We start from the raw sequence: 27,699 nt of genomic DNA, 5'->3' as shown, positions 1-27,699 counted from the left end.
TTGGTTGGTTTTCCGTATTCCCGTTGCGGAAGCACCACTCGAGCCAATCGTGCTGCATTTGTTCTCTTTCCCTGGGAAAACTTCCACCCGTACGGCCACAGTATCGCGGAAAATCCACAAACCAACGGTCCCACCACGACGATGCAGCTGATTTTGCATTAACCCATCAGTGCAGCTTCCTCTTTCCATCGCACGATTCGATCGTTCACGCTTCAGGGCGTAAGGTGAAGGACTCGCGTCAAGGCGCGCACACGCCCCCCTGGAGGGTGAAATTGGAAATGACAACATGCACATAAAATTTTATTGCAATTGCAGCAATAATGGTACAAACTGTTTGCTTGGGCACCGAGCTCCGGTGGTTCCGCTTGCATAGCGCACCGATGGAGCTGTTTGGTTGCAGAAAAGCAGGAAAGGTCGCTTCGATCGCTTTTCCCATTTTCTCGCTGTAAACGCTCGCGCTGGAATCGAGCGACCCGTTCGTCCTGCCGGTAACAATCGCTCTCATGGCAGCCAATCGTTTACGGTTGTTTTCTTTTTTTTTGTTTGCAATTTTCGCACTCCACCGGGAAAGGAAAAATGGCGGAAAGACAAACTGATAGTTTTTCTTCCCGCTTTGCCTGTTTCTCCTTCACGCTATCCTGGCCGTCTAGCCAAAGGAAAATTGAATCTCGAACCTCGCCAGGCGGTGGTGGATTTTCATTTGTGTGTGACCCACACACTGCTGCATTCGAAGCTCACCATCGCGTTCCTATTGCAGGATGTGGCCTTGCCTTGAAGCGAGGACACAAAATGGGCCACAAATGGCTGGCTTAGCTGCACCGGTGCCTTGAGCCCGGCACTGGTGCTAAAGAATGATATTAATAGAAATTTATGATAATGCCGTTTAATATTTTAATGTTTCTGTTTGCCCAACGCGACCATACAACCCGAACGTCGGTGGGTTGGAAGTTTTTCTTCCTTTCTGCTTGGGTCTTTCCGTACTCGGAAGTGCGTTCAGTTGTTCCGATGCTTCAGACGCTCCTACCACGCTCCATCGTTTCTCGATCGCACGAGTCCCTGAACGGCGTACCATCGTTGCCTTCGGACCGTGTGTTACTGCGGCCGTAATTATTATCCCCAATCGGTCTCCCTCCCAGGGTTGCAGCCTTTTGCGTCGTGCAACTCGTCGTGCGCCGTCCCATTAGAAAAGATGTAACTTTGTGGTTCCCCGTTCAACGAGCGTGGCAACCCAGAGCGCCACAGCAGGAAGCAGATTAGTCCTTATCCGTGTGCCATGCGTCGATGCTCCAACCTTCAACGTAGAAACCATCCTAGATGCACTTTCGAGTGGAGCATATTTTGCACTTTTCGTCCTCATTCTCCGTTTCTCTCCGCTTCACAGATGTTCCCGATATCGTGTGCCAGGAGTACGCCGTACCACACATGCAGGATCTGATACCGAAGATCCCCGGTGGTTACGTGAGCGTACGGTTGACGCCCCCTACGCTGAACAACATCTTTCCGAAGCCTCCACCGGTACCACCACCCCCAGAGAAGTACTACGCCGCCACGGCCATCTGCAAATCGTCCACGACGCCAACCACCCCATCGAACCAGCAGCAGCAACAGCAGCAACTGAACGCCTACAGCGACCTCGATCTTGGCGTGTCCGATGACGACCTGCAGCTGAACGAGTATCCCCGTGACAAGCTCGTGATAGTGGAGAAGCTGGGTTGCGGTGTGTTCGGCGAGTTGCACCTATGCGAGACGAAAGGATACAGGTAAGCAGCGTCCGTTTGGTCCGTAGATCCATGCCGTTCGCTTTCCATTGCCTACCTTCAGGCGGTGTTCGATTCGCGAGCGCTTTTCCGCGACCGGAAGTTTGCATGGAGTGTACCGCGCGATGCGATTAATTGAAAAGTTGTGTGCGTCCCTAGCACGATGCGGAACAAAGACGCCCACCGTGTGGTCGCAACTTGCCGCTCGATTATGAGGTCCTAGTTTTCCTTCCCCCTCCCCCACGGGTGGTTACATATGTGTAATTTAAGCTGCTCCCATGGGAAAAGCACTGGGTGCAACATTAACTAACCCGATCGAGGTTTTCTCGAAACTTACCGCTCCGGGCAATCGCACTACAAACCCGGGGACGTAAATAAGCTCAATCTCGTCTCAAGTCGTCCCTTTTCCATCAACCGGATCATCTCGGGCCGGGGTTTCGCGTTTCGTCGTTATAACAAGTAAATTAAATAAATATTTAAACCCGCCCCCAACTAAAGCAGTGTGCGCGTGCTGTAGCGAAAGTTTTGCCCGGATGGTAGAGTTTTCCCCGGGTTTTTCCCTGGCACCCTGGACGTCGCTGGGACGGTTTCATTTTTGTGTTTCATTTCTTTTTTGCCGTGCGCTCCTTTTTGACAACCAAACACCGATGCGGCGAACGAGACGAACGTTGCAACCCGGCAGCGAAGTTGGTCGTTTGCATTTTGCAAGCACACCGACAAACGATATCCGGGTCCGTAGCGCCCGAGTGTCCTTAAACGTTCTGTAGTGCTGTAGTGTGCTCGGACCGCACAGCTAGTGCCGGTCTCGATGGCACGAGCCTGCACCGGGTTGCTGCTGGAGGGCGTTCGCAGTGTCCTGATGAATAAAAGAGGCACGTAAAGTTTGCGACCGTTCGCTCCGGAGAAATGGTTCGGTGACGCGAAATGCAGCACGTTGGAAGAACACCGAAATGGTGACTGACCAGGGACTCTCTCTCTCTCTCTCTCTCTCTCTCGGAGTAGGAGGTTCACGTCGTTCGTCCGAACGCCTTCGGGATGGATACTAGCTTGCGATGGGACCGAGGGGTCGCAACCGGACATGAACTACTCGAGCTTACAACAGGGTGCCTTTCCCGATGGAACGAAAAACCGGCACCAGCAAGCAGAGATGAGGCTGAATTTTAAATATCTCCCTCGACTTGTTTACACCGGTCCCGGAAACAGCCGGACACTTTGGGCGAGAGACCACGTTTGTGTGGTCACGGTGCGATGGCCAGCAAGCGTCCCACCGTGCGCCATTTAAGATGCATTATGGATGCATGTAATTACTTTTTTCGTGCACAAGGTTTCAAATATTCAAATCTTGATCATCGCCGCTCGAGCTCCAAAATCGATACATTTTATTCATAGCCGTTCGGTGGCCAACACTCTGGCCAAACACACTGTTCCACTCATCCTTCCGAGGAGAGGGTTGCTCGCTTTGGGGGTTTCAATTTCCCAACCCCCGTCTAGAGAAGGGGAGCTACAGGAACTGTTCCAACAATTATGAGATCTGTTTTACCAGCGGCGTACGAAAACCGGTCCGTTCGCCTTTTGCCTGGCACCGTCCGGTGGATGGTTCTCCGTATTGCGCCCGGAAGTGAGCTTAAGAATTCGCATCCGGGATTTTGTGCCCAGTTTTTCTGGGGCTTTTTTGTTCTCTTTGGTTTGATGCACTCGTCCCTTGGGGTGTTTTTGATGGAACTTTACAAGGCGCACTCTTTGCCAACCGGGTCAGTGCAAGCTTGCGGACAGAGCGATTCGGAATCGGGAGCTGGCAAAAACATTCCCTCCAACTCGAAGTCGCTGTTTATCAATTTCACATTCCACGGCGGGTTTTGAAGGGATTGTTTCATGAAACTTTCGAAGTTTTTCCGTCGATTCGATAGCCAGAGATTCTCGAGGGAGACAAGGAAAAAATCCCAAAGCTTCAAACACTTCCACGCAAAAAGGGCTCCGTGACACAAATGGTAGTTTAGAACAGGTTCACTCGGAAAGCGCTAACGCACCGTTTCTTTTTGCCTCCAATTCCATCCATTCCACAGCTCAAGCCTCGTGGCCGTGTCCACACTGCGACCGGGCGCCTCGGACCACATGAAGAAGGAGTTCCGCTCGAAGGCGAAGCAGCTGAGCCGGCTGAATGATCCGAACATCGTGAAGCTGCTCGGAGCCTGCCTGAAGGACGAACCGATCTGCATCGTGCTCGACTACAAGTACAGCACCGATCTGAACCAGTTCCTGCAGGAGCACACGGCCGAAACCGGCTCGCTGGTGCAGCACAACTCGTTGAGGTAAGGTTTCACGCATCCACCAGCTCTAGGAAGGATCCGAATTTTGGAACGCGTCGAATTTTTCGCTACCCAAAGCCCAGGAAGCTTTCCGTGCCCATATTTCGTAGAAATTAAAGCCCACCGCCACCGGTGCTGGTTAAGCAAAATCGAGACAATGAAGCTTTCACAACGGCTAGTGTCCCCATCTCTAAGGTTTTGCTTTCACGTCCTACCGGCTTATTGTGCCGGTACTGGTGGTAAATCAAACGATAGCCAACCCTTCACCGATGCACGGTGGTGTTATCGCAGATCCACCCACCACCGAAAGAGGATAGACATGTCCACGTCGAGCCGTCCCGAGTTTGGACTCGGAGTTAACTGCGCTCTCACAAAACCACACGCGATGCGGTGGCACATCCTGAAGGCTCACTCATAGTAGCAGTACCCGGGACCAGCCAGGATGCAGTCAGGATAACCACCAGACCTTCGTTCGTTCCGGCCATCCGGCCCACGTCTGTCACGTCTTATCGCTGTGATGACACTCTCAGGCGCTTTTCTCCCGCGTCCGGACTCGGCTGCGTGACTCGCTTCGGTCTATGCCGTTCCATCCATCCGTACGTCCGTCGCGTCATCATCATCAGCATCAGCGGCTGCATCATCGTTGGGCATTATCTTTGTAAGATTAATAATTGATAGCTACACCGCAAGGCAACAGACGCAACAGCAGACGATCGTGTGGCCTGTCCGGTGCAGCAAACGCCGTGTTGTTGCAATCCCCCGGGAAGTCCCGGAGGTACGCCAACCAGTCAACCGTTGTCAGTGTGAACCCAATCCCGGTGGCCGATAAGGAAGAACAGGGCACGACGCAAAACCACATTCTTCGGGTGGTGGTTGCGAGTTTGATTGCAACCAAAAGGCGGGCATTATAATATGCCGGGGTGTCGGATCGGTTGTCACGCGAGGACACGAGTTTTATCCGTCCCCGGAGGTGACTTTCGAAGGCAATTTTCATGACCACGGAACGACGGAAGATGCACGTCCTCGTGCCCTGGTGAACGATGTGCGTTTCGTTGGGTCACCATGGCGTGACGCGGTTGGCCTCGGATGCCCACTGCCGATGCGGAACCGAGGCATCCGAGTGGAACGTATTTCTTTGGCCCAACCTCGATCCCAAGAACCATCGGGTTGACTACTCCGGATGTCCGTAGCGCTTCAGGCAAACACGGAAACTCGCGGCGTGGGAAATTTAGTTTATAAATTTAAGGATTTTTCCACCACACGCGCGTGGCCACCCCATTAATGGCCACTTGAGGCACAAACTGTGTGTGTGTGTGTGTGTGTCGTGAAAATGGAGGCGCCTGCATTTTTTAGGTCGCTTTCGCTTGGTCCCATGTCGCCGGCGAACGAACGTACCGCTTTAAGTAATTTACAGCTGCACTTTCGAGAGCGTAGAGCTGCGGATTTGTTAGGGGGCCCCCGAGAACTGCGATCACAATGGACGATGGGGGTTTGCGAATACACAGCGAGGAGCTTTATATCGCCCCCAGGCTAGTAACAATTTCCGCACGCGATAAAACACACGCCAGAAGCCTTGTGGAGCGCCATTTTCACCGAGTTTTTTTGCAGTTGCAAGTTGCAGCTTTTTGAAATGCTTGCGTAAATCGCTTATCGCTCATGCCGTTTGGCTTCCAATTAATAAAAGGATTTTCTTCCGCTTATTGCAATTATCTCGTTTTCCCCCCTTTCTCATTCCAGCTACGGGTGCTTAATCTACATCGCCACGCAAATAGCGTCCGGAATGAAGTATCTAGAACAGATGAACGTAGTGCATCGCGACCTCGCGGCTAGGTAAGTACACGGTTGTATTAATGAACCATCGAACCAGCTTCCCTACTCGAAAGTGGAGCTCCAATCACCGGGCTATCACAAACCCGATCTTCCTTCTCCGATAGCGCTCGGTAGATGGCATTCGGTTGTTTGTTCTCGAATTGAATTACGTCTAATTTGAATCGTTTCTCGAACCTCACGGTGCTAGGGTAATGCACAAATCGCGTACCTCCCGCGGATGCCCCGTAAGTGGGATTCATTTAGCGTAACCGATAGTCGGACGAGCAGGAGATCCTTTTCTGAGGCGCACTATTTCGTTCTCAATTGGCTCGATGGCGTGGTTTCGTCACCATCGCCTCGTTAGCCTCTCGGTTGCTGGAAAGAACAAACACCAGCGGAGTTTGGGTGAAAAATGGTAATTCTTTGCGAGTGTCTTCCTTTTTCCTCGTGGCTTCTTCGTTTTTTTTTCTTTTGTTCGCGCTCCCTTCTTGGGAGCGAGTTTTGTTCCGGCGTGGCTCCGGGATTTACTAAACGATTCCGTACGGCCGTCTCGACCCGTCGTCGTCATCCCATTCGAGGCTGCCCTCACCGGGGCGCAGCTAATGGATTCCGCTTTGCACAAACTCTATTATTTATTCAAATGATTTGCTAATGCACTTTCGCCACCGGACGCGACTCGGTTGGGAAAGAAGCAAGTGGCCAGGCGGACTCCCTCTCTCGTCGGAGGACTCAACCGAAAGCGTTCTCGTGGTATCAATCGCGAGCGCGGATGCGAAAAAGCGCCCTAAAAAAAAAGAAATGAAACGTTCCAAGGTGTCCCGGGCGCTTCGTGGCAAGTGGCAAGATGATCACCGTGGATCCACCCCACCCACTGGGGAGGAGAATTTTCCAATTTTATTTACCACCAACCGGCACTGATAAATGAACACCCGAAAGAGTGCTTCCGCGCTTGGAAGCTGAAGCTGAGTAACGGAAATAAATCACTATCATAATCATTACGCGGGGGAGGAGGGGGGAGAGGGGGTGGCCAAAAAGGGGCTGGTGAAAAGCTTCCCGTGGTTCACTGGCCGGTAACCGGTGGTGGAAATAACGCAAATATTATCTGCTGCTTTCAGTTCTCCGGTGAAAGTCACCTTCGCACGTCCATTACATCCCTTGCGTGGCAGGGGGAGGGGTGGGGGGGAGTATGAAGGGGCAGGTCGAGAGGAGACAAAAAAATAAGCGAACACGAACGAAAATCCATTCTCTAACGCCACCGCGCACTCAGCCCGCGGTGGGTGAAAGGTGAAAAAAAAGCGAGAGAGGGTGCCACTTTTTAGGGGTGGTTTTAAAGGGATTCCTTTTTTTTTGTTATCCCGCTCTCCCCCAGAAGTCAACAGATTGCATAATGATGGCCATCCTCCGGGCGTCCCCGGGACGGGATTTTTCGCACTCCCCCCACCCCCAACGAATGTTGAGAATGGATGCTCACATAATGAGGTCCATTCATCTCGTCACCTGACAGCGCCGAAAGGCAAGCGTGCTGTGCAAAAGCTGGCCACGGTAATGGGGTGTAAAACAGAAGAGCCAACCCGAGGGAGTGGCACCTTCCGTGCCGGGAAAATAGTCATAATTCCCGGGCCCCGGAGGGTGTTGGGAAGCTTCCGGCGACAGACGAAATGAATGTTGGCTTTCAGCGGGGCGATAAATCAAAGCGATGGATTCGCAAGAAGGAAGCAGCCGACGCTAACGGGCGAGGTGGACAATAAAAGTACGTCCAAGTGGAATCGGTTGCGACGCTTTTTTTTTTTTCGCTTTGCCCCAACATCAACAACATCGCACACCGGAAGCAGCTGAATATGCTATCAGAATATTGAGCGCGTAATAATGGCGTTCTTAATCGCTCTGCTGCAAGTCGTGTTTTAAGTGTCGTGCTGTTTTTTTTTTATTAAAAGCCATCCCCGGGTAGACCGGCCGTTGGTGGGTGTAATATTCAGCCAATATGGAGCCCGCTGGAACAGGAATCGAAGTTACGCGCGCAATCGTAAGGAGGCCGTTGGCATGACAACGAACCGGTTGGTTGGTTTTGTCGCACGAAACATTTTGAAGCGTCGGAAAAGCCGGCGAGCTGACATCCAAGCGACAAGTGCTGTCAGCCGCAGCCAGGACGCATTATTCATTAGCCTTCGAGAGTACTTCGCCCTTTGGCGGGTTTTAGCAGGTCGCCTGAGCGGGACTCACTCAAACCCTTGCCGGTGGCGCAGTACTAAAACCACAAACTAACGCACCAACCCGGTGGGTGAGTCCCTTTTCGAGTTCGAGTTGTAAAGGGCAGGAAAACTCCCCCACGGATAGTGTGGCTTGCCGTGTCAAGCGATCATAAATCCTAAAGCAAATAAAAACCGCCATCCGCCATCGAAATTGTGGCCTACCCGACTCGCATGCCCCTCCGCGATAAGCCACGAGAAGGGTGGCGTTGATTTCGATGGATTGGCACCGCAATTTCAGGGGCCCGTGCTTGCGCGCCCGCGTACCAGGATCGGGATCCTCGTAAAACTGTGCGGTACATTACACATGACCCCGGGACGTCGGTTGGCAGGGCAAGGGTACGAACTGCAATAAAATTCAAATTTGACGCCCTTCCAACTGTGGGTGGGTGGACCTCCACCATCACCCCCCCTACGTTTGCTCGATGCGGGTCGATAATGGTACGTTGATCATAACTTTGCCGCCAAAGCGATCCAGCCAATCGGGCCATCGGGCCAAATCCTTTTGCAATCAACACAATTCACCGAAAAAGCTTCATTTTTACGCGTTTCCTTCCCGGCCCGAAACCGGTGTGTGTATAAATTAAACCCCAAATTCAAGTTCCACCCCACGGGTAAGGGTGGTCATTAGATGGTTGGGGGAAAACACGGCTTCCGAGGTGGATATTTCATTTCACCCTCGACCATTGTCCGTCCACATCCGGTCGGTACATCGACTACTCTCGACTACAGCAAAAACACGATAACTAATAATGGTGTTTCTTGCGTGGGGTTTGCGTTCGCTCTTCCGGTTGGGAGGGTAATAATTGAGTTGAAGTGCTCACGAGATGACCATTTTCCGAAACGTCCGCTATCGAGGAAAAGGTTTGAGTGTAAAAATGCCCAACCAAAGTCCGGTGTTTCGGTGGACGTGTAATCGCCATTACGCATGCACATGCCCGACCGTGCCGTTTCTAATCCTTCTAAAAGGAACACATTTTGATAAACGAAATGAAAAACGAGTACCGTTCCGGGTTTTAACCCCGTGTGTGTTTTTGCTTCACATTTTCGTGCGCTAATTGCTGCGAGGCTGGGCGGCTCATAATTCCACCAAACTTATTGCACCGGTAGCGTATTGTTCACAGGCACGTTGCTGATGCGTTGGCTGGTCTTCTGGCCATGAGGTGGTAACCTTCGGTGGGGAAATCGACACAACTTAAGCCGCACATGTGTTCGCGATTAACATACCCCCTCCTGGTTGTGTGATTAAAAAGCCTTGTACAACGGTTTGCTTGCCAGTCGATTACGGGGCACGGTTTTGGGCATCGATAGCAAATCGCACTTAATGCCCATAAGTGACCCCATAATGCCGGTAAGGCGCAGCGCGTTAATTCTTTGCATTCCGCAGGCCCAAAAGGATATGGGTTTGGTTCGTTTGGCTCTCGGTGCCAATGCTGCCCGAAGCCGGTAAGGTTGGGTTTACGCGCAGATTAGAGCGAAGACGTAAATCCGTAAATTTATGACGCGCTGCTTGGCCCACCGTACCCTTGGAGGCTGGCTCATGTGTAGCCGTTCGAACGACGAACGCCATTACGGTTTGCGATGAAAAGAAACGCAAAGTGCCTGGTAAACGTGGGCCTCGTGTTGCGCGGTGCAAGTTTTATGTCGTCCATAAATTAAGCCCCCGGTGCTCAGGTGTTGTCTGTGGCATCGGAATCACCAACCACCGTGCGAAGAAGCAGGGGTAGAACCGGCCGCTTGTTCGCTTTTCCGATCAATTACACTTCCATTCGACAGCGGAGCGCGAATTAAAAGTGTGCGAACGTGTGTCTCTCCGTGGTGATGGCGCATCCCATGACTGACCACTTCATCCATCACTGTCACGTGTTCCGGAGTGTCAGCGCACTGTCAGGGACACTTTGGGACGTCCCGTTTGGGGTTGGCGTAACTCAATTTTCGCACACCCACGGTAACGAACCACTCCCGGAATCGTTCTGATCAATCAAACGCATCCTGCAAGCTACCACTCCCGGAATGGGAGTATTTTGTTGTGCCTGTGGTTTTATATTATGTTTTTCGACACAACATTCCCGCACTCCATCAATCGGGTGGAGCTAATTTCGAAACCGTGTGAGAGTTTCGTGAATGGCTCTCCTCTCGTGAGGCACGTCAATCAACACCACCGGTAACTGTTGCTGGGAGGAAAAACATTGTCCTTTGCAAACAAAAAAACCGCGCCGGGAGGACAATAAAACCCGCGAATTAACGTGTGAATTATTCAACGCATTCTTTTGAAGTTGCAATCGCACATCGAAACCGCGTGTCATGTGCAGCGCTGGGCCATCTTGACCGAAGGGTGTGGTGTAACAATTTTCCGACAACAACAACAGTAAAAAAAGAAATGGCGCCCATAGCACCGCCTCCTTCGATTACTTGTTGCAAATGCACGAACGCGTTTCTCTGAAGCAGCACCCACTTTGATGGAATTTGACGCGTTCGGGTTTGACGGGTGCAAGTGGTTACCTTTTTGATCGCTTTTCGCTCGAATAAAGCAGCTTCCCGGAACAGGGAGCCACCGACAGGGCGCGTAATCCAATTCATTACCGACCCATCATCTCCTCGGTGGCCAGCGAAAAGCTACTTTTTGTCGCAGTTGTTCTTTCTCTTTCTTTTTTTGCGACGTTCGAGTCATTAAGCTCATTGAGTACAAGAGCAATAAAATAATGCACAAACACACACACACACGCCCGTCCAGTAAAAGGAGGGAAAAAAATCGCGAATAAGAGAAAACGTTCGGAATGCAGATAATGTACGGCATTACAACACCGAGGAGACGATATCAGTAAATCATTCATCCAGCCATTCCGGTGGTGGCTTTCGCACGAACCGGCCAACGGGTTGCACAAGTCCATCCATTATTCAGAACACCCACCCACCGGGTGGGTGGTGGGAGGAAAAAGCCCGAACCCTGACGGACACTCGGTCACTTTTCAACACGCCGGCACCACGACGATGAAGCGAACGCGCTGCTGCATTTGCTCCACGTCCACTTGTCGGAGCTTCGTTTTTATTTTCCTCCTTCCTTCACCCACTCGTAGGGGTGGATGGGTGGGTGTGTTTGGTCCTCCATTTTGTTCTGGATGGTGATGGGTTTGAATAATTTATTTATTTGCAACATGACAAAGGTTTTTCCTTTGCCATTCTCCACCACCCAGGATGGGGTGGCTACCATATTTCCCGGCACCCATTTTCCCCGGCCGATGGTTTTCATTTCATGTGTGTGTGTGTGTGTGTGTGTGTGTGTGTGTGTGTGTGTGTCTGTGCCTGTGTGTATTTCATTTTTGTGTGTTCGCGCTCGCTTTCCAATGTAATTTTGACAAATGTCATTTCGTACAATTTGAAAATTTACTCCCTGCGCGTGCCCACGTGGCGTTTTGTGCTCCTGCCACAAACTTCACGCGCACCTCCGAAAAAAAAAGACGAATGGCCGCGGATGGCCACGAGCCGGGAAAAGCGAATGCCCACATGACTGACATGTGACAATTCTACCGCACACAATTAACCGCACCGCGGCGCTCGCTGAATGCCAACGGACAGGTCCTGTTGGAACGGCTTACAATTGCGCTGCATGATGAACGAAAACGAGAAATGGAACGCTTTTTTTTCTCCCTCTCTCTCTCTCTCTCTCTCGCTCTCTTTCACTCCATTAAATTGCAATTCCATCGTGGAGCTTCAGCGCCGTGACGTAATTGAATACATTACTGTTGGCCGACGACGACAACGAGCTGCATGCTAAAGGCTACAGTTGCGCCTAGACTAACCGTTGGCAGGTTTATTTGCTTTTTTAAGAAAAAGCGGGAGCACTAAAATCGCCCCCTGGGTTCAGTCCGTTCCCGCTTGTCAATCGCAGCCATTTTACAGCCCATCTAGGATAAGCTGCACCGCAAACACTGGTGCAATTTGCAGCGAGCGTTATGCAACGACAGTACAGCTGCTGTAGCGAACGACAAACGGCAAACGAACGAGAAAGACCCAACGAAGGGTGCACTCGAACTGGCCACCAATTGGTCGCGGTTTGTCCTTTTTTTTGCTGTTGTTTGGACCATTTGTTTTGATTACTTTCAATAATCAACATTGTGCGGCCGGTACGAAACCGTGCCATAATTTATTTTAATAATTCACCGGCGAGGTCAAACGATCGCCCCACCACGAGGGAGGAGTCAACCACGTCACCGGCGTGTGTTTAATTCGATCGGTGATTTGGCGTCCTTCTTCGGCTTCGTCGTTTTCTCCTGCTGCTGTCCTTGAAGCGCGCGGATTTCTCGTCGATCGATAATCGCGGATCGCGAACAAGCCAAGAGAACACAACGCAGCAGAGCCATTAGGGATGCCGGTCATGTGGGGCGATCATCTCGTTCCACGCCGCACAAGATTGCGATAATAAAATATCCAATCAAGAATATTGCACGGTGCAGTGACGTCCGCTCCGGTTTGTTACTCCCGGACCGGGAACTCGATCGGCAAAATGCATCCACCGTTCGAAGAGACGAGCTAAAGCGAGTCGTTAGCGGGCGAAATTAAATGCAAACACGCTCTGGCGGGATGCTTCGACCCATTGAGCGGTCAACTTCCTTTCATCCCAGTTCCGATCCGCTGACCGTTGAGGTGATGATTTTTTTTCTCTCTCTCTCTTTTCGTGGCCGCTTTCCACGGCACGTTCTGTGAGCGATCGAACGCGATACAATAAGCCAACAGAGGGTCGGTTTTAAATCAACCTGATTTTGTGATCATTGACATTGCAACAACGTATACTCGAGCAGATGGGGTCACATTTAATCCTTCCGCCGTGCATTCAACCAAACGATAACCATCGTGATCCGGGGTGCGTCCTGCCAAACCCCACGAAACCTGATTAGCAATCAAATTTTTCATTTACTTCCGCTCGAACCCGAACCCAACCGAACGGGCAGCTCAAATTATCTGCCATCCCTTCGTGGTACCGGCATCGCTTAACTGCAGTCTGACCGGGTGCATTCGCGACTGCACTTCGGTGCAGTCACGTGGCAAAAACGAGCAAAAGGGGGGGTTGAAATTAAATAACGCTCCACCGAAGCCGACCGGCCGGTGGCCATCATCGTGGGGCTCGCGGGGTCGAATTATATTTTCGCGCCCATCCGCACAAATTCAATGGATCCAATTTTCTGATCACTTATGCTCCAGTCAGGCGGGCAGAGAGAAGCTGAGCTGTGGGGGTTGGGTGGGTGGACACGACCGTTGGGACGTGCCGACAATATGGCCGGGTCCGATGGAGTCGCCCGGTCCGTTGCGAAGTGGCCAATAATTTATAAATGTAAACCCGCCCTTGTCGCTCTCTCTCTCGGACCGGTTTGTAGTGGAGGTTCATGTTTGCAGAACGTTGTTGCATTTTGGGGCCAAAATTAAGCCCTATCCCAACCCATCTACCAAACGCCTTTTTGCATGGGTCGTTGTCGGGACTCCAGCATGACGAATGCTGGAGCCAGTGGCCTTTTTCCTTCTCACTCGCACTCGCACTCACTCTCATCGAACCACGAGCCGACGTAATACGTATTATTTATCGTCCGGTTTTGGCCGGACGTTTTGCCGGAGTTACGATGATCCCGGAACCTCCACTCTCCACACGCACGGGAATCGAAATAAGTGCGTTTATTTATTTAGGATTTAATTTATTATATAAACGGTGCTGTTCATTGTTGCGTCGATCCGGCTAGGGGCGGGTTATTAGGCGGGTTTGGCCACGGTAACAAGAAGACCATCTTTCCTGGCTGGGTTACGGTTGTTTGCATTCCGATCGACCGAGTTCGTACAAAATTGCCCCCTTTACTATGGCGATTCTGCAACCGACGGACGCGGCACTCGAGCACCGGTTCCAGGATCCATGGATACGTTAATACCGATCGGCCACCGGGTTGCCCTTTCGAAAGCCGATACCCCGGGGGGAATTTAGAACCATCGACCGATGGTCGAGGACGAGCCAGAAAATTGATACGCTTACACTTCCTTCTGGTGGGCGAATGAGTTATTGGTAGCGGATCGGACCTCACCGGTGGCGGCGTTGAATAATTAATCTGGAGTGCAGTTGATTTATACGAATTCGGCTCGTTCGGCATTCGACCGTGGCCGTGGATTTCGATCCGTTTTCGACGAAATTGGCACTCACCGGCGGAGTGAGCCACAAAAACCGGCCCTGGAACGGTGTGTCTGCGATTGAGCCATAAAATTCTCTCGATTAGAGCGTTCCATCATCGAATGGAAAGTGCACATTTTCGGATGGTGAGTTGGGAGATAAATTTTACCATAACCTCTTTGAGTTTAAATTCACCTACTCCGTGAGCTAGCGGGTTGATATATAATCCCGTCGATTTCGATGCTTCTCTACCCATGACAGGAGTTGCTTAGTTGGACCACAGCTGGAGATAAAAATCTGTACACTAGGAACTGTGATAAATCGCATAGCATATCCCGCTGACTACTGCCACCTCGAGGGAGCCGGAAGACAATCACAACCGATGCCGATCCGGTGGATGGCCTGGGAGAGCGTCCTTATGGTGAGTGTGCGCGCCCTGTTGGTACATAAAGGCGAACGAACATGCTGATTTTCCAATGCTTTCTCCCCAGGGCAAGTTCACATCCAAGTCGGACGTCTGGTCGTTTGCCGTGTCGCTGTGGGAAATTTTGACCTTCGCCCGGGAGCAACCGTTCGAGAACCTGAGCGACGACAAGGTGATCGAGAACATCGGGCACATGTACCAGGACAACAAGAAACACGTAAGTAAACGGGACGCCATTCAGATTGTTTCTTTTTCGAGTGGAAAATACTTGTGGTTTTTCAAACAACGGTTGCGGAACAAATTTAGTGAAATTTTTTGGTCAGCTCGACCGTCCCAGTACGTATAGTCATCAGCTCTCCTTAAAAGACTACATTCGAACGAAACGGGAATCCAATGAAGTGGAGACAAATTGTCTCCCAGTACAAGTTGCGAAAAAAGGATCTACAGCACCAGTTTTTTATACTGCCATTGTTCATTCACCGTTGGCATTAATGCATAACTCGTCGTCACGCGGCTACTCCCCACAGACACGAAGTCTTACAGGCTGCTGGTGGGGTTTTTTTTTCGTTTGCAATAAACTCCCAACTACTCGGTACGAATGCGCGAACACGCTGGAGACATGAAAACTGAGGAAAATCCCACCAAACTGAAGCAGAGTGTGGAGAAGGCAAAAGAAAGGTGGGAGCGCACCAACCATTTACCGAGTGTATGATCCCTTTCATTTGATTTGAAACACGTCCCGCGGGTGAGCGTCATTGCACCGCGAGGCCACCACACTCGGTTGATTCCGCTCGAATGGTGTCCTCCGTGCGATCGAATAATGGACCGCCTGAGATGTCGCCTGAATCCTGGAGGAAAGACATGGCGCTGAGATATGGGTGCCCTCGAACCCGACCGGGAATGCCCGGGGACCGACGTCGATGACATCGCCATTGCCGTTCCGATCCATTTGCACGGATGTGTGGCTCGAATAATATTTTACGCGAATGTTCGTTTTTTTTTCTTTTGCTTTCCCTCGCTCCCTCTCACTCGTTCGCTTTCTAATGGCCGCCCTGGGTGGTGGAGATTTTAGCAGAGCAATTTATTCCACATCGGTGCTTTCGGACGGCTGCCACTTACAGTACGTACTCTCGTGCCGGCAGCAAAAGCTCTCTTCTCCTCGATGTCGTTGACAATCTGCCGTTTTCTCGATAGCGATTTACTATCCATTCCCCCCAAAAACCGGCAAAAAAAGCTACCGGCCCTTTCGGTAAGCTCAAAGCGAACAATTTCATTTGAAGTGTTTCACCGCTCGTGGAAACGGCTCGTGGGTTTCCCGAAAAGCCGAAACCACTCAGCATTCGCGATCCTGGGAAATTCTGCGCTTCCATTTCCCCGCGATCGGTTGATTCGGAAAGGGGCCAGTTAAAATAAATCGCCAGCGAGAAACTGCTCTAGATGGCCATTGAACTAGCTGGCGCTATCGGTGGTCGGTTCGAGAAAAGTCTCCTAATTTACGTAGCACACTTTCTCCAAAAATAGCCCGAACGGGGTGTTTCCTCGTTCGATACAATCCGGAACCGCTTTTCATCGGGAAACCCGCTCGGCAGCTATTTACGGTGTCGGGTTGAATAATTCATACCCAAACCCTGTCATCCTTGGCACACACGCTCGTGTCGCGCCCATCAGTCAAATGGTGTAATTTTGTCCCATTTCAAAAAGTCGGTTCCGTGGTCGCTTAAGCTCCGGCTGTGAATGAATGATGAACCATGTATAATCCATGGACACACCCGCTACCTGACAGCGGTGCCCGTGTCTCATAAAACGCGCCCCGAGATAGACCGACCCTTCTCGCCCGGTACGACATGTTAGGCAAAAAAGGGGAGACATTAAAAAGGACGCTAGGGCTTCCCAGCCGATGGCAGACGGGCGGAATTACAACGGTCGGGAAATTTGGGATCGCAAGGATCACCTATGACGTACAGAGTGTAGCTTGGAATAAGGTGTGCCCTTTTTAAAGCATCACATGTGTGTGTGGGTGTGTGTTTTTGACGAGCGCAAGTGTGGAAATAATTAAATTCATCATTTGCTCAAACACGCCTCCGTTCCCGTGCGAAGGAGAGAAATAATCACGTTTATTAGGTCCTGCGTCTAATGAAATTCAACCTCGCACTTTCGGGTGTCGTACGCCCGCCGAAGCGTACGGTATGACACGAGTTTAACGGCTTCTTAAAATGTTACCAACCTAATGGCGCGCCATATTTATGCACACACCTCCCAGCCCGTAACAAAACGGTGGCACGAACCACGCGGCGATAGAAGCAGCAGAAGAAGAATGGAAATTCTTTACCGCCGTTTGACGTGACCGAATTTTCACCGAGAGCATCTTCCGTCAGAAGACGCTGGAACAATTCGTACCATCTGCGAGACGCGATGGCGTTTAATTGCTTGCCATCGAGTGTTAGAGCCGTCCAGCCGGGTGCCTGGGAGGGTGCGAAACCGGGCAACCCGCCTGGAGGTTGTTGAAACTTTAATCAGGTAATTAATATTAATGACTAATGTCGCCCCAGTCACGTCACGCAGTTGCTCTTCGCTTTTGCAAACGCACCGGATGGTGCTCAAAATTCAAATGTTATAACGCCTTTCCCAACTCGCGAGACGTTCTGCCAGGGAACTGGCAACGCAAGGATCAATCTGATTGCCTCGCCTCCCACGCACAAGGTACGCCCACCAATGTCATGTGTGGCACACATTTCTCCGGTCGGCTTCCTTCCTTCGTGGGCGTGAGTTAATTCCGTTCCTGGGCTCCGAGAACTCGACCCACCACCACCCACCCGTGCTGGCGTTGTAATAAATATTAAATTACACTATGAATAATGATTGCTCGCATTCCGCTTCCTACGGGAGGTTGCGATCGAAGAAAGCCGCCCAGGTCTCGCCCTTTTAACCTCTTCCGGTCGGTGCAGCTCGGTTCGATCTTAATTACTTTCTCCCCGGTGCTTGACGAATTCCTCCGGATGCAGATTGGCGCAAAGGGTGCACTTCTCGTGAAGTGCAACTGTTTGCCCAGCTTCACAGTGTAGGTGGGTGGGTTCTTAAGCAAACACCGCACGTGCCCTGAGCCGGAGGCTTCGAAAGTTCTCAATTATGCCCGGGCACGCCTCATGCCTCACGCTCTCGGCTTCCCTGCGATGCATGATTGATGTAAAGCTATTCCAAAACCAGCTTTGGAGCTCGGGATAAAGGGGGTGGAATTATTGGTTTGCTCCAGTGGGCAGACCGGTTAATTATGCACCGGGATTAAATGCCGCTTCGGTGCACTCGGGTGCAGTTTGATGAGTGGAAAAATGGCACCGTTTCAGGGAAGTTTAGCTGTGAGAGCCATTTTTTAACCCCTTCGAATGAGCCCTCCATTAATGAGTGGTTGTGATTGCGTCCTTACACTGTAGCGAGCGGAAATTAATCGAGCTTGTAATTTGCACCAATCGAGTGGTGAAAACAACACCACAAAAGCATTTCGTGGTTGAAAGCATACCGATCGAACGGGAAGTGGGTGAAGCCATATAATTTGATAAAGACGGTTCATTCATCAAGGTGCGCACCCCTTCATGATGATTCAATCAATTCACCACGACGTCTGGAGGAACGAATCCCGACCGTCATTATTACGTTCCGCATTTTAAACGATACAAAACGACCACTACCGACTCCAGTCCGGAGAAGAAAGTGTCTTTCTTCATCAGCGATAATTCAAATTGATAGCCACGGCCATGGCCACGGCCTTCTGGAACGGGAGACGCGAAAAAAAACCGGTCCACCACCCTTGGCCGCGTCACTCAACCGTCAGTCGGTCGCTTTTCCAGGCACCCTGTTCGCTTGCGTCACGTGTGGAAAATGGCACAAAAGTGCAACCACCGGCTGGCGTTGGGCCGTTGCTTTTGCTCGCGATTTTGTTTTTCCTCGCCATTCCGTGCCGTGTCGAATCGAATTTCGATTGATTGACGGAGAAAAGAAGAGCGATGCTGAACGCGTCTTTTCCACCGGATTCCCAGCCCGTTGGGTTTCCCATCCCGGTAGCATTTTCCAACCTGGTGGTACAAAATGGAAATAAACGTGAAAAAAATCCTCATTGCCTGAGCCACGCTTCACCGAACCGTTTGTTACACATTCTCGCTGTCAGTTTTCCTTTTCCCACAAGGAACGAGCGAGAGAGTGGAGAAAAAAATGAAGGATCTAACTCTTTGCGCCGCGTCTGGTCGCGCTCGATCGGGTTGAAAAGATTAGATTCCCCCGGCCGCTTACGGCTGTCATTTACCGGGGATTTTGTGCGGGATGGATTTGTTTCTTTCCTTTTATTTTTCATTGCCCTCGTTTGGACCCGTTTCCATCCCGTTTTGATTGGGGCGGGAAAGCTTCTTCTTGCCCCGGTGAAAAAAAAAACTTCAATGACGTTTCTCCATCGATCGCCGCACCGCCTGCTACGTTGGAAACGAGAAATAAACGATTCCACCTTCTGCTCGAGGCGAAATTAATTGCATGCATAACGGCGTCCGTCTCGGGGCGGTTTTTCCTTCGCTTCTCACTCGCTATTCGGATGCAGTTTGTTTTTTGTTCTGTTTCGTTCTTCCTCCTGATTTGCCGTCGTTATCTTCTCCCATGGTCGGTGGCCAGAGAAACAAGGGCCACTTCAAACGTCAGCTTCAACTGTAATGAACGTTACACAATTGTTAAATGTCACTTTTCAACAACCCCACAGAGAACAAAAGAGAAAGAAAGAGAAGAAGAGCGAGAGAGCGCTTGGAAAACTCCTCCACCCAATCCAATTTGCCACCTTCCGTGTGCTTTCTGCTAAATTAAAACGATAAAGTGGTGGTTAGACAGTGCTACGATGCTGGTCGGACCGAAAGATGGGACATTTTTAACACGCCAGCAACGGTCCCCTCAAGCAGCATCTCAAGCAGCTGTCTCGAGTGGAAGTTGAGTTCTTCGGCGTAGTTTTTTCGTTCATTTTTAGCCAGTCGACCGGTGGGTATGTCAAGTACGTTGGGTTCAGTGGATATGTATTGGCCAAACTTTGCCAGTTATGTGGATGGGAGGAATTTTGAAATGCGAATAAAAAAAAGAAACTCTTGCCGTTACTCCACACTTGTGGGCAAAAATAAAGCAACGCTCCTGTTAGCAATTAATTTCCAACTTCTTCTGCTTCCCGAACGCGCACTAATCGTATCATCTCGAACTCCGTTCCATTGCAGATTCTGCTTCCAATACCCGTCGGGTGCCCGCGTGAAATCTACGATCTGATGTGCGAATGCTGGCAGCGCAACGAGGCGAGCCGGCCGAACTTCCGCGAGATCCACCTGTTCCTGCAGCGGAAAAACCTTGGGTACAAACCAAATGCTTCTATTTAAACAAAACAAAAAAATGAGAGTGAGATAGTGTTGGAAAACACGCGAGAAAAAAAAGGGATTGCACACTCACAACAAATCAAGGACACCTCGCACGTTTGTGTTGTGTATTTTTTTTTCAAAAACTTTTCTGGTGGTTTTGTCGTTGCGAGCAAAAGCGGTAAAAACCAGTAAGCAAAAGTAACGCAGTAGTTAGGATCACACAAACGACAAGTGCACGAGAAAAACACGACTCATAAAATGAACGAACCGAACCGAGACTAGCACGAACACGAGCAAGGACACCGCGAGAAGAAAGGATCAAGGGAAAGAGACCAAAAACAGATAAAACGCCTCCCAACCCATGCACCGTTCGCTTTGTTTAAAAGTATAATTTGAATGTTTGTTAAATTACTCCATTTCAAAACCCTCCTGCTGGGCGCTTCCGAGCACGCCTGCACTCGTTCACGTTCACTTAATTAGTGCCGTTTCGTTTTAGTTCAGTTCCTTCCCGCTTGTGGCGCTAGGATTCGAATGCATTTCCTTCCTTTCGCCAGTGTTGCATCAGTATATCACTATGTGTGTGTGTTTTTTTTTTCATTTTTCAACTTTTGGAATTTTCCTTCCTCGATACGTTGTCCGTGTTGTTCCGGAAGTGTTTGTGTGCGTGTGTGTGTGTCTGTATTGATTTTGCATCGAGCTTCCGTTCCGTTTTGTTTCGTTCGATTGCTGTGGAAGCGTTTTAAGTTCGCCTTTCCCTATATTTCATTTTTTAATCTTTTTTTTCGTGTGCCACGTTCAATGCACTCTCCCTTCCAGTCAGTGTTTTTCGTGTTTCAGTTCCCGCTGTGTTTGATTTCTCCTGTTTTTTTAGCTCCTTCATGTTGATCTCTTTTGGTTTTCTGTGAGTTTTCCGTACTTTTGTTTGCTTTCCTACTTTAGCAGCACGTGTCGCGTGCTATCTCAAAGGACCTACACTGAAAACAGCTTAAAACTTGTTGACATTGTTGAGCAAACACCACTAGTGCACTTTGTGCAGTTTCAACTCTCATGCCCTCGCTCTATCGCCACGCTCTATACCGCTCTCTAACTCTCTGTTCCCTTTCGTTTCTCTTCTCTATATCTCCGTTTGCAGTGAGTATTTTCACCACATTTAGAACGCGCGATCGGAACGCGACCTCGATCGACCGATTGCAAGTGAACCAATGCAATTTTTTGGTGTTTCTCTAAACACACGAACCCAAACGAACAAAACACGCCAACACACGCAATACGCCATCCACCCATACCAACACGATACGACACGATCACCCCACAAGCAGCCCAACCGCACACCGTTCTAGCTGACCCGGTCCGGCTGATGACGGCCAAGCGCACGAAAACGCTGACGAGAAACTAATCCATCGAGTCCCGGCCTGTCTTTCGAGGCGCAAAGTCTTTCGATCGCAGCTACCCCCGGGATGCTGCGGTGCTGCTTTCAATCGATGCTCTTGCACAACACCATCCGGAACAACCGACAAATTTGCGGTAGGCCATGGCAAAGCTTCTTTCTTCAGATGCCTCTGATCGTGTACCGCCACGAGAAATGTGATCGCGCAGTGATCGAGGAGTGCCAGCTCTAGTGATATACAGTTGCGACAAAAACACAAACGAACGGCTCATTGGGTACTGGGTGGGGATGCGTTAGTGCATCCTTGCTGGGTTTCTTTCACTTTTTTCCCCCGGGGTTGGGAAAAACTCAACCATATCGACGTGTGTGAGCGATGGAGGACGAGTATTCGAGGGAAAAAGGACCGTGCTAGGTTTTCGAGGCACGAAAAAAAATGTGCTACACGATCGATCCCACCAACTGATGAGAAATTCGAATATGGCACTCACCCTTCGACGGGAAAGCATCGAAGTGTGGAGTGACCATTCGACCTAACGTAGGTACACATCACCCGTCGATGATCGCGGCCAGACAAGAGAAAAACCAAATCAAGTAAAACGCCATGTGTAAAGAATTATCGCGCGTGGAGAAATTCTCTCCCCTCCTTAGCGCTGGATCGTAGATTAGTGACCATAATAGTGTAAGGGTGTACGTGGTAAGGACTCTTTGAAATACCGCCTGCGTTTGAATTGCCGAAACCATGCACCACTGTAAGTAGCTAACACAACGAGAACGATTCCTGTGTATATAGTGAACCGAAGGAGAAGCGAAGAAAAAGCGAAGAAAAACGTTAAAAAAGAGGTAAAACACGACAGGAAGTGCGAGAGAAGTAAGTTCCATCCGTTCTTTAAGACATTGTTTAGTTCCGTTTTCGCATTTATTATGTTTCTGATGATTTTCCTTATTAGTATTTGACACACACAACCAATACACGATCATATACGGTTAGTAGCTCGTGCTAAAGCAGCTCACAACGAACAAAGCCAACGGGCTTCGAGAGCTGCCCCAAATCGGCCCCATTCCGAAAGGGATTATGTAAATTATTTCCCCAGCAAATTATCGTCTCCCGACTGCAGAGACGCGAGAGTTTGAAGCGCGGTTTAGTCATAGATATTAGCGCGTACGGCAAACGAAGGTATTCAGCATCATTCAAATCGTTTCATTGTCGCGAATTTCAAATTTACGCATTATTTAACCAACATCGCTAGGTAAATCAACCGGGACGTTTTGTACGTGCGGTTCGTAGTGGTAGGCAAAGCAAAACAATGGAAATCCCTCCTAGCGTTAGCATAAGCAAACAACGTAAGGGCAAATGAATTCATTACGAGCAGTCTCTCAGTATGCGAATTAATAAAGAGAATACGAATTATCAATCGAACACATTCGCCAAAGCCCGGTTGGTGGCTGACTAAGTTAGTGTCCCGAAATGAATGCGAAATTTAAAGCCTTTTTCGAGCTCCAGCTGTCTTTTTATCGTTGTCAGCGTTCCTGGCACGTTTTTCCACGCAAATCACCGACACATCAAACACACACACACAGAGGACGGGTTTTCAGTTCATTTTTTCTTCACTTTGATTTGTGCTTTTTAATTTACTCTTTCTCTCACTCTCTATCTAGCTTCTCGTGTCAGCACTGAACATAAGCATTTCTGGCTGTATGGTAGGATACGAAAAATTACAGCAAGAGAAAAAGAAACTGCAAGCACGTGTGAAAGAAATTACGAAACCGGAGTGAGTACGAGAGTGCAGTAGAGGTACACCACCAATGCGCACCTACGAAAATATAAGTGAACCTTGTCTTCCCGCTGAACTAAAAAATTGTAAAAAAAACTAAAAACGTTTAGAAGCTTATCATCCGTATGTAGAGTAGCGACTCGTCACCATTTGCGTAGGCCATTCGCTTAACATTACGGTTACATTCGGCCGAGCACGTGTAGATCTAACCTCCATAATCCCACACTTTCTGGTTTAATCTGTCGAATTTATCAGTTTCGGAGCGCCCAAGCACGATGCGCGATCATGGTCGATCGATGCATCCAGGGGTGCTGCACCTTTTTGCTTCTTCCCTGGCAACACTTTTGTGACAATAAGTAAAATACGATACGCTGGAATGCTCCCGAACGGCAGGACGAAGCGCTAGGAGCAGATGCCGAAGGACGAACGATCGAACGAATGTAAGTAAGAAAAAAAACAGGAAAGTAAATGGAAGATAGTCAGAGACGATGTACCAGAGCCGGGGCCAAACAGATAATGGCGATGGCTACTTGGATGTTGAAGGCAGGCCGAAAAAAGGATCCTACTTGTAAGCGTATATTTTCTTATGAGAACAACTATCGTACTTTATCGCCACGGGCTCGAGCGTACTGCGAACGGTGCGTTTGCTTGAAAGATGATACTCTCTACACATATACGTATATAAAAATACATATATTTTCCTACCCTGTTGTGCACTGTTGAATTCGAAGGCTGCTTCTATTCGGGCGCGGAGTGACAGAAAGCCCCCTGGGTGGCGCTGGAGAAGTGAGCGAATGCATTATAAACGCCCCTCCCGGTTCCCTCGTAGATTATGTATCCTGGTGTTTCAGCTTTAAAAGAAAACTCGGTTATCGGAAGAACGAGGACGAGGTGGCGGACACGGACGGACGTCTTATGCAGTTATGATGCATAGTGTTCTACCACACACACACACACGCGCCCATACACACACACACGCCCATACACACACAGACACAACATACACACACCGAAACACACACGATGCTTTACGGCACTGTAAGTTAATTCATGCCGAGCCCCTAACGAAGGATTTCCTTTGTTACGCGAACGGACGGAACGGGCATTTTCCGTCCCGGTGACTTCAAACGATCAAGCCAAACGGAAGAGGAAGCTTCTGGCCGAAATGTTACGCTTCGACACACGAGGGCAAGCGACGGAACCGCTGGAGCTGCCGAACGCATGGTAAAAGGCCCTAGGAACGTTTTTCCGGAAAACAAAAATTTTACCCACCCTGTTATTATTTGGCGGGAAAAATAATATATCTGGTTCGCCCTTACTTTTTCTTCGTCTTCTGTTGCGGACCGTTTGCTTTCGATGTTTTGCACGGTGCCTGGCTGGTTTGTTCATCGAAAAGGCACTAACTCGCCGCACACGGGGGCCTCATGTGTATGCACGGGGTTTCTGATTGGGGCGCGCAACTCCCCAGTCACCGATAGGGCACCCCTTTCTTTCCCGTTTTCTCGAAACCACGGCACGAGAAGGCAGAAATTTGATCTGCATTTTTATTCCGCGGCCCGAGAAATTCACCCAAAAAGCTCCACTCATGCATGAGCAAGTGGCGTTTAGCGGCCGTGGCCAAAAAAGCACGAGAAAAACATCCCTCCACGGTCATGCTCAGTGCTGTGGAATGGCCTAAAACGGGCCCCGTCATGCCGTCGTCCTTCCGTCGGTTGCATTTTATGATATTCTTCAACCACCTTTTTTTTTGTTTTTCAGCCCGTCAAGCGAGGCCACAGGCCCCGATTTAGCCACTCATCCGTGGCCGGCACGATTTGCATTGATTTCAAGATTGTTTTCCCATCGGCATGCGATTACTTTCGGGTGCTCACGCTTCGCTGCCGAAATAGGGCAGCTGTTTGCGGGAAGTCGAGAGGCCTTGGCCAGCGCCAAAACGTCCTTTGCGAGGGAACAGACCGATGGGACGAAATCCCTCGACAGACAAAGGACGTCCTTCGAAGGGGGAAACATGACGAGATTTCTTTGATTGAATGCAGCAACGGAATGCATCGTGTCCGATCGTGCAACGGGAGGCCATTGCTCACTCCGTGGAACAACGGACACAAGTTTGGAAGAAACAACTCATCCCCAAACAAGAAAAAAAAACGAATGTTGCCGACAACGGAGCCTTTCGTGCCGACGGCATTCGTGTTCCGGGCACATCACCAAGGCCACCAAAGGGAACGGCCCTGGTGGAGACCGAAACAGGACTCAAACACTGCAGTGGCCGGGCACCGGTGGCATAAATATGGAATTATAAAATAAACTTTTTAATTAATGGCATCATACTCGTGGCAATTCAATGATGGCGCACGCGATCTCGAAGCCATTTTTCTTCGCTTGCGAAGCTGAAAACTGGCGAAGGAGTCGGTAAAGTTTTTCCTCCACGCTGCTCTGTTGCATCAATTTAGCTCGTTATTGAAAAAGGCAGTGCCCCAGCGCGCCAGGAAAGTTTTGCATCGCGCGTGCAAGTAACCGTGTGCTCCATCCCTCTGGGTCACGGAGGGTGAGCAAGATGGCCGGTTCTCTGACAGCGTTGGTGTACTGATTTTGTTGCTAATTGTAACTCCATTTTGTGTGCACTGATTGGTGATTAGTGGAGTTAGATTTTCCTCAATGGTGGCGAAATGCTTTCATTGTTGTAGGAAAATTGCTAAGGAGCAGAAACATCGTAGTAGGCGGTGCAAATATTTGAATTCAAAACGAAACGAACGTCCACCAAGGTATGTAAAATATGACCAAGGTTCGTAGTACAATTAGTTTGGGCAGCATTTGATTGATTAAAGGAAGTGAAGTATGGTTTATAATGGTCGACCTACTAGCAAGGTTCACTCAGGTGTAGAGCTGTCAAAACATGAACCCAATCTGTTTTATTCCTTCCTTTTTTGCCTGCCCAGGGTCGGGATTCAACGCGAGTACCTCGCGAAAAAAAAATGCCAATCCTTATCAAAAATACCAGGAAACCGACCACATTTTAATCCATCACGACTCCCGGAAGCACAGTCCAGCTAGCGGCTACGGAGTGTGCTGAAAGATTATCGCCAGCTGTCAGCACCGGCTCGCAACGCAGCTTTCGATTCGGATTCCACCCTCTCCCGTGAGGGATGCAAAACCGAAATGAAACGGCCACCACACCATTCCCAATGATAACGATAACTGTACCGATAATGCCGTCCCTTTTCGCGTCAGTCGCTGCCTCACTGACGGGGCTTTCGCGAGGGAGCGAAAAGTGAAAATTCATCGGCGTATTTTAATCTTATCACTGCCATTTGCCAAACCACCGCCACAAAGATCACAGCCGGGCCTTCGCCGGATGGGGAGTTGTAATTTAATTCCATGCCCTAATTCCAAGATAAAGACATCTTGCCGAGGCTTTCTTTTTTCTCTCGTTTGCTTCTGCTTCCCTCGGTACAGTCCGGTTTTCCATTATTATTACGGTTTTTTGCTTCTTTGTTGACTCATATTTTCCCGCTGACGTGGCCAGATCTGGACGGCTTTATTTTGCCGTTCGGCTTCCAGTCGCGCATTGCTTTTGTTTTGTTCTTCCTGTTGGCTGAGGTTTGGTCAGATGAAAAGCGAATTCTGGCAGCTAAAAGTAGAGCAGCACGTAACAGAGAAAATGCCCACAAAAAAACATTCCATCTCGAAAGCAAGTTAGCGAGAACGTTAAGATAAAGCCAAAGCGACGAAAAGAGCGAACAGCAACGAGACAGAGAACTTATCACTTGCACAAGATATTCTAATTTCGCCTAATTTAATATTTGCGTTTTCTCGCTCATGGAAAAATGTCTGTCCGCGTGGCGTCGTGTTGTCGGAGGCTTTAAAATGCCCCGGGTTCTGAGAAACTGCGCAAAAAGGCCGCTTCGATAAGCTTCTTTCGGCGGTGCAGTAATTCACAAAAAAGGAGGCGAAAATTTTTCCATTTCTCTGGAACTATTTCCAAGCGGAAACGTTTTTAAGCGGCTTAAGACGAGCCGTCCGGTCCGGTGATGTTTCCAATCGGACGGACAAACGCGGCCGAAGTAATTGTTCGCTTACCACGCGTCATCAATCCGTGCGCAGTTTGTCATTACTTTCTTGATCCGTCTGCTAACGTCGCGAAATGAACGCGTTTCGATTGAAATGAGAACAAAAAAAAACCGGACGCGAAACTCATCCTACAGTCGATTGAGCTAAACTGCACATGCAATCATTTTTGATTCATACCCAAGAAGCAAGAATTTCCCGTTCGAATAGCGCTGGCAAGTTGATGAGCTATCGCTCAGGGCAAAAAAGACAAGAATCAGCAACAAGCGCAACCGGTTAGGGTTGGGTGGGTAGGCGAGAAGAAATCGCAACTGCATTGCTTCCGAGCCAGTGTGCGAACGCTTCGAGGGATAATTGACTTTTCCCAACCCGATCAGGCTCCCGGATTCACAAGGTCAACATGGTGGCGTCGATGGGCACGG

At 49.8% G+C, this 27,699-nt stretch overlaps 1 protein-coding gene across 1 annotated transcript in view; it reads left to right on the top strand.

Moving 5' to 3' along the window:
* LOC128722841 (discoidin domain-containing receptor tyrosine kinase B) overlaps positions 1 to 21,449 on the top strand; it is a 102,529-nt gene extending 81,080 nt beyond the window's left edge. The window contains exons 11-17 of the mRNA XM_053816523.1: positions 1,382 to 1,760; positions 3,821 to 4,066; positions 5,801 to 5,893; positions 14,525 to 14,684; positions 14,755 to 14,904; positions 19,919 to 20,046; positions 21,371 to 21,449. Coding sequence (XP_053672498.1) covers positions 1,382 to 1,760; positions 3,821 to 4,066; positions 5,801 to 5,893; positions 14,525 to 14,684; positions 14,755 to 14,904; positions 19,919 to 20,046; positions 21,371 to 21,449 — 1,235 coding nt within the window. The remainder of the gene's footprint in view (positions 1 to 1,381; positions 1,761 to 3,820; positions 4,067 to 5,800; positions 5,894 to 14,524; positions 14,685 to 14,754; positions 14,905 to 19,918; positions 20,047 to 21,370) is intronic.
* The last annotated feature ends 6,250 nt before the right edge of the window (positions 21,450 to 27,699 follow it).

This window comes from Anopheles nili, chromosome 3 (assembly GCF_943737925.1).
Source record: "Anopheles nili chromosome 3, idAnoNiliSN_F5_01, whole genome shotgun sequence".
Lineage (NCBI taxonomy): Eukaryota > Metazoa > Arthropoda > Insecta > Diptera > Culicidae > Anopheles > Anopheles nili.
The sequence above is the reverse complement of the archived record's forward strand: the minus strand, read 5'-3'. Positions and strand labels throughout refer to the sequence as shown.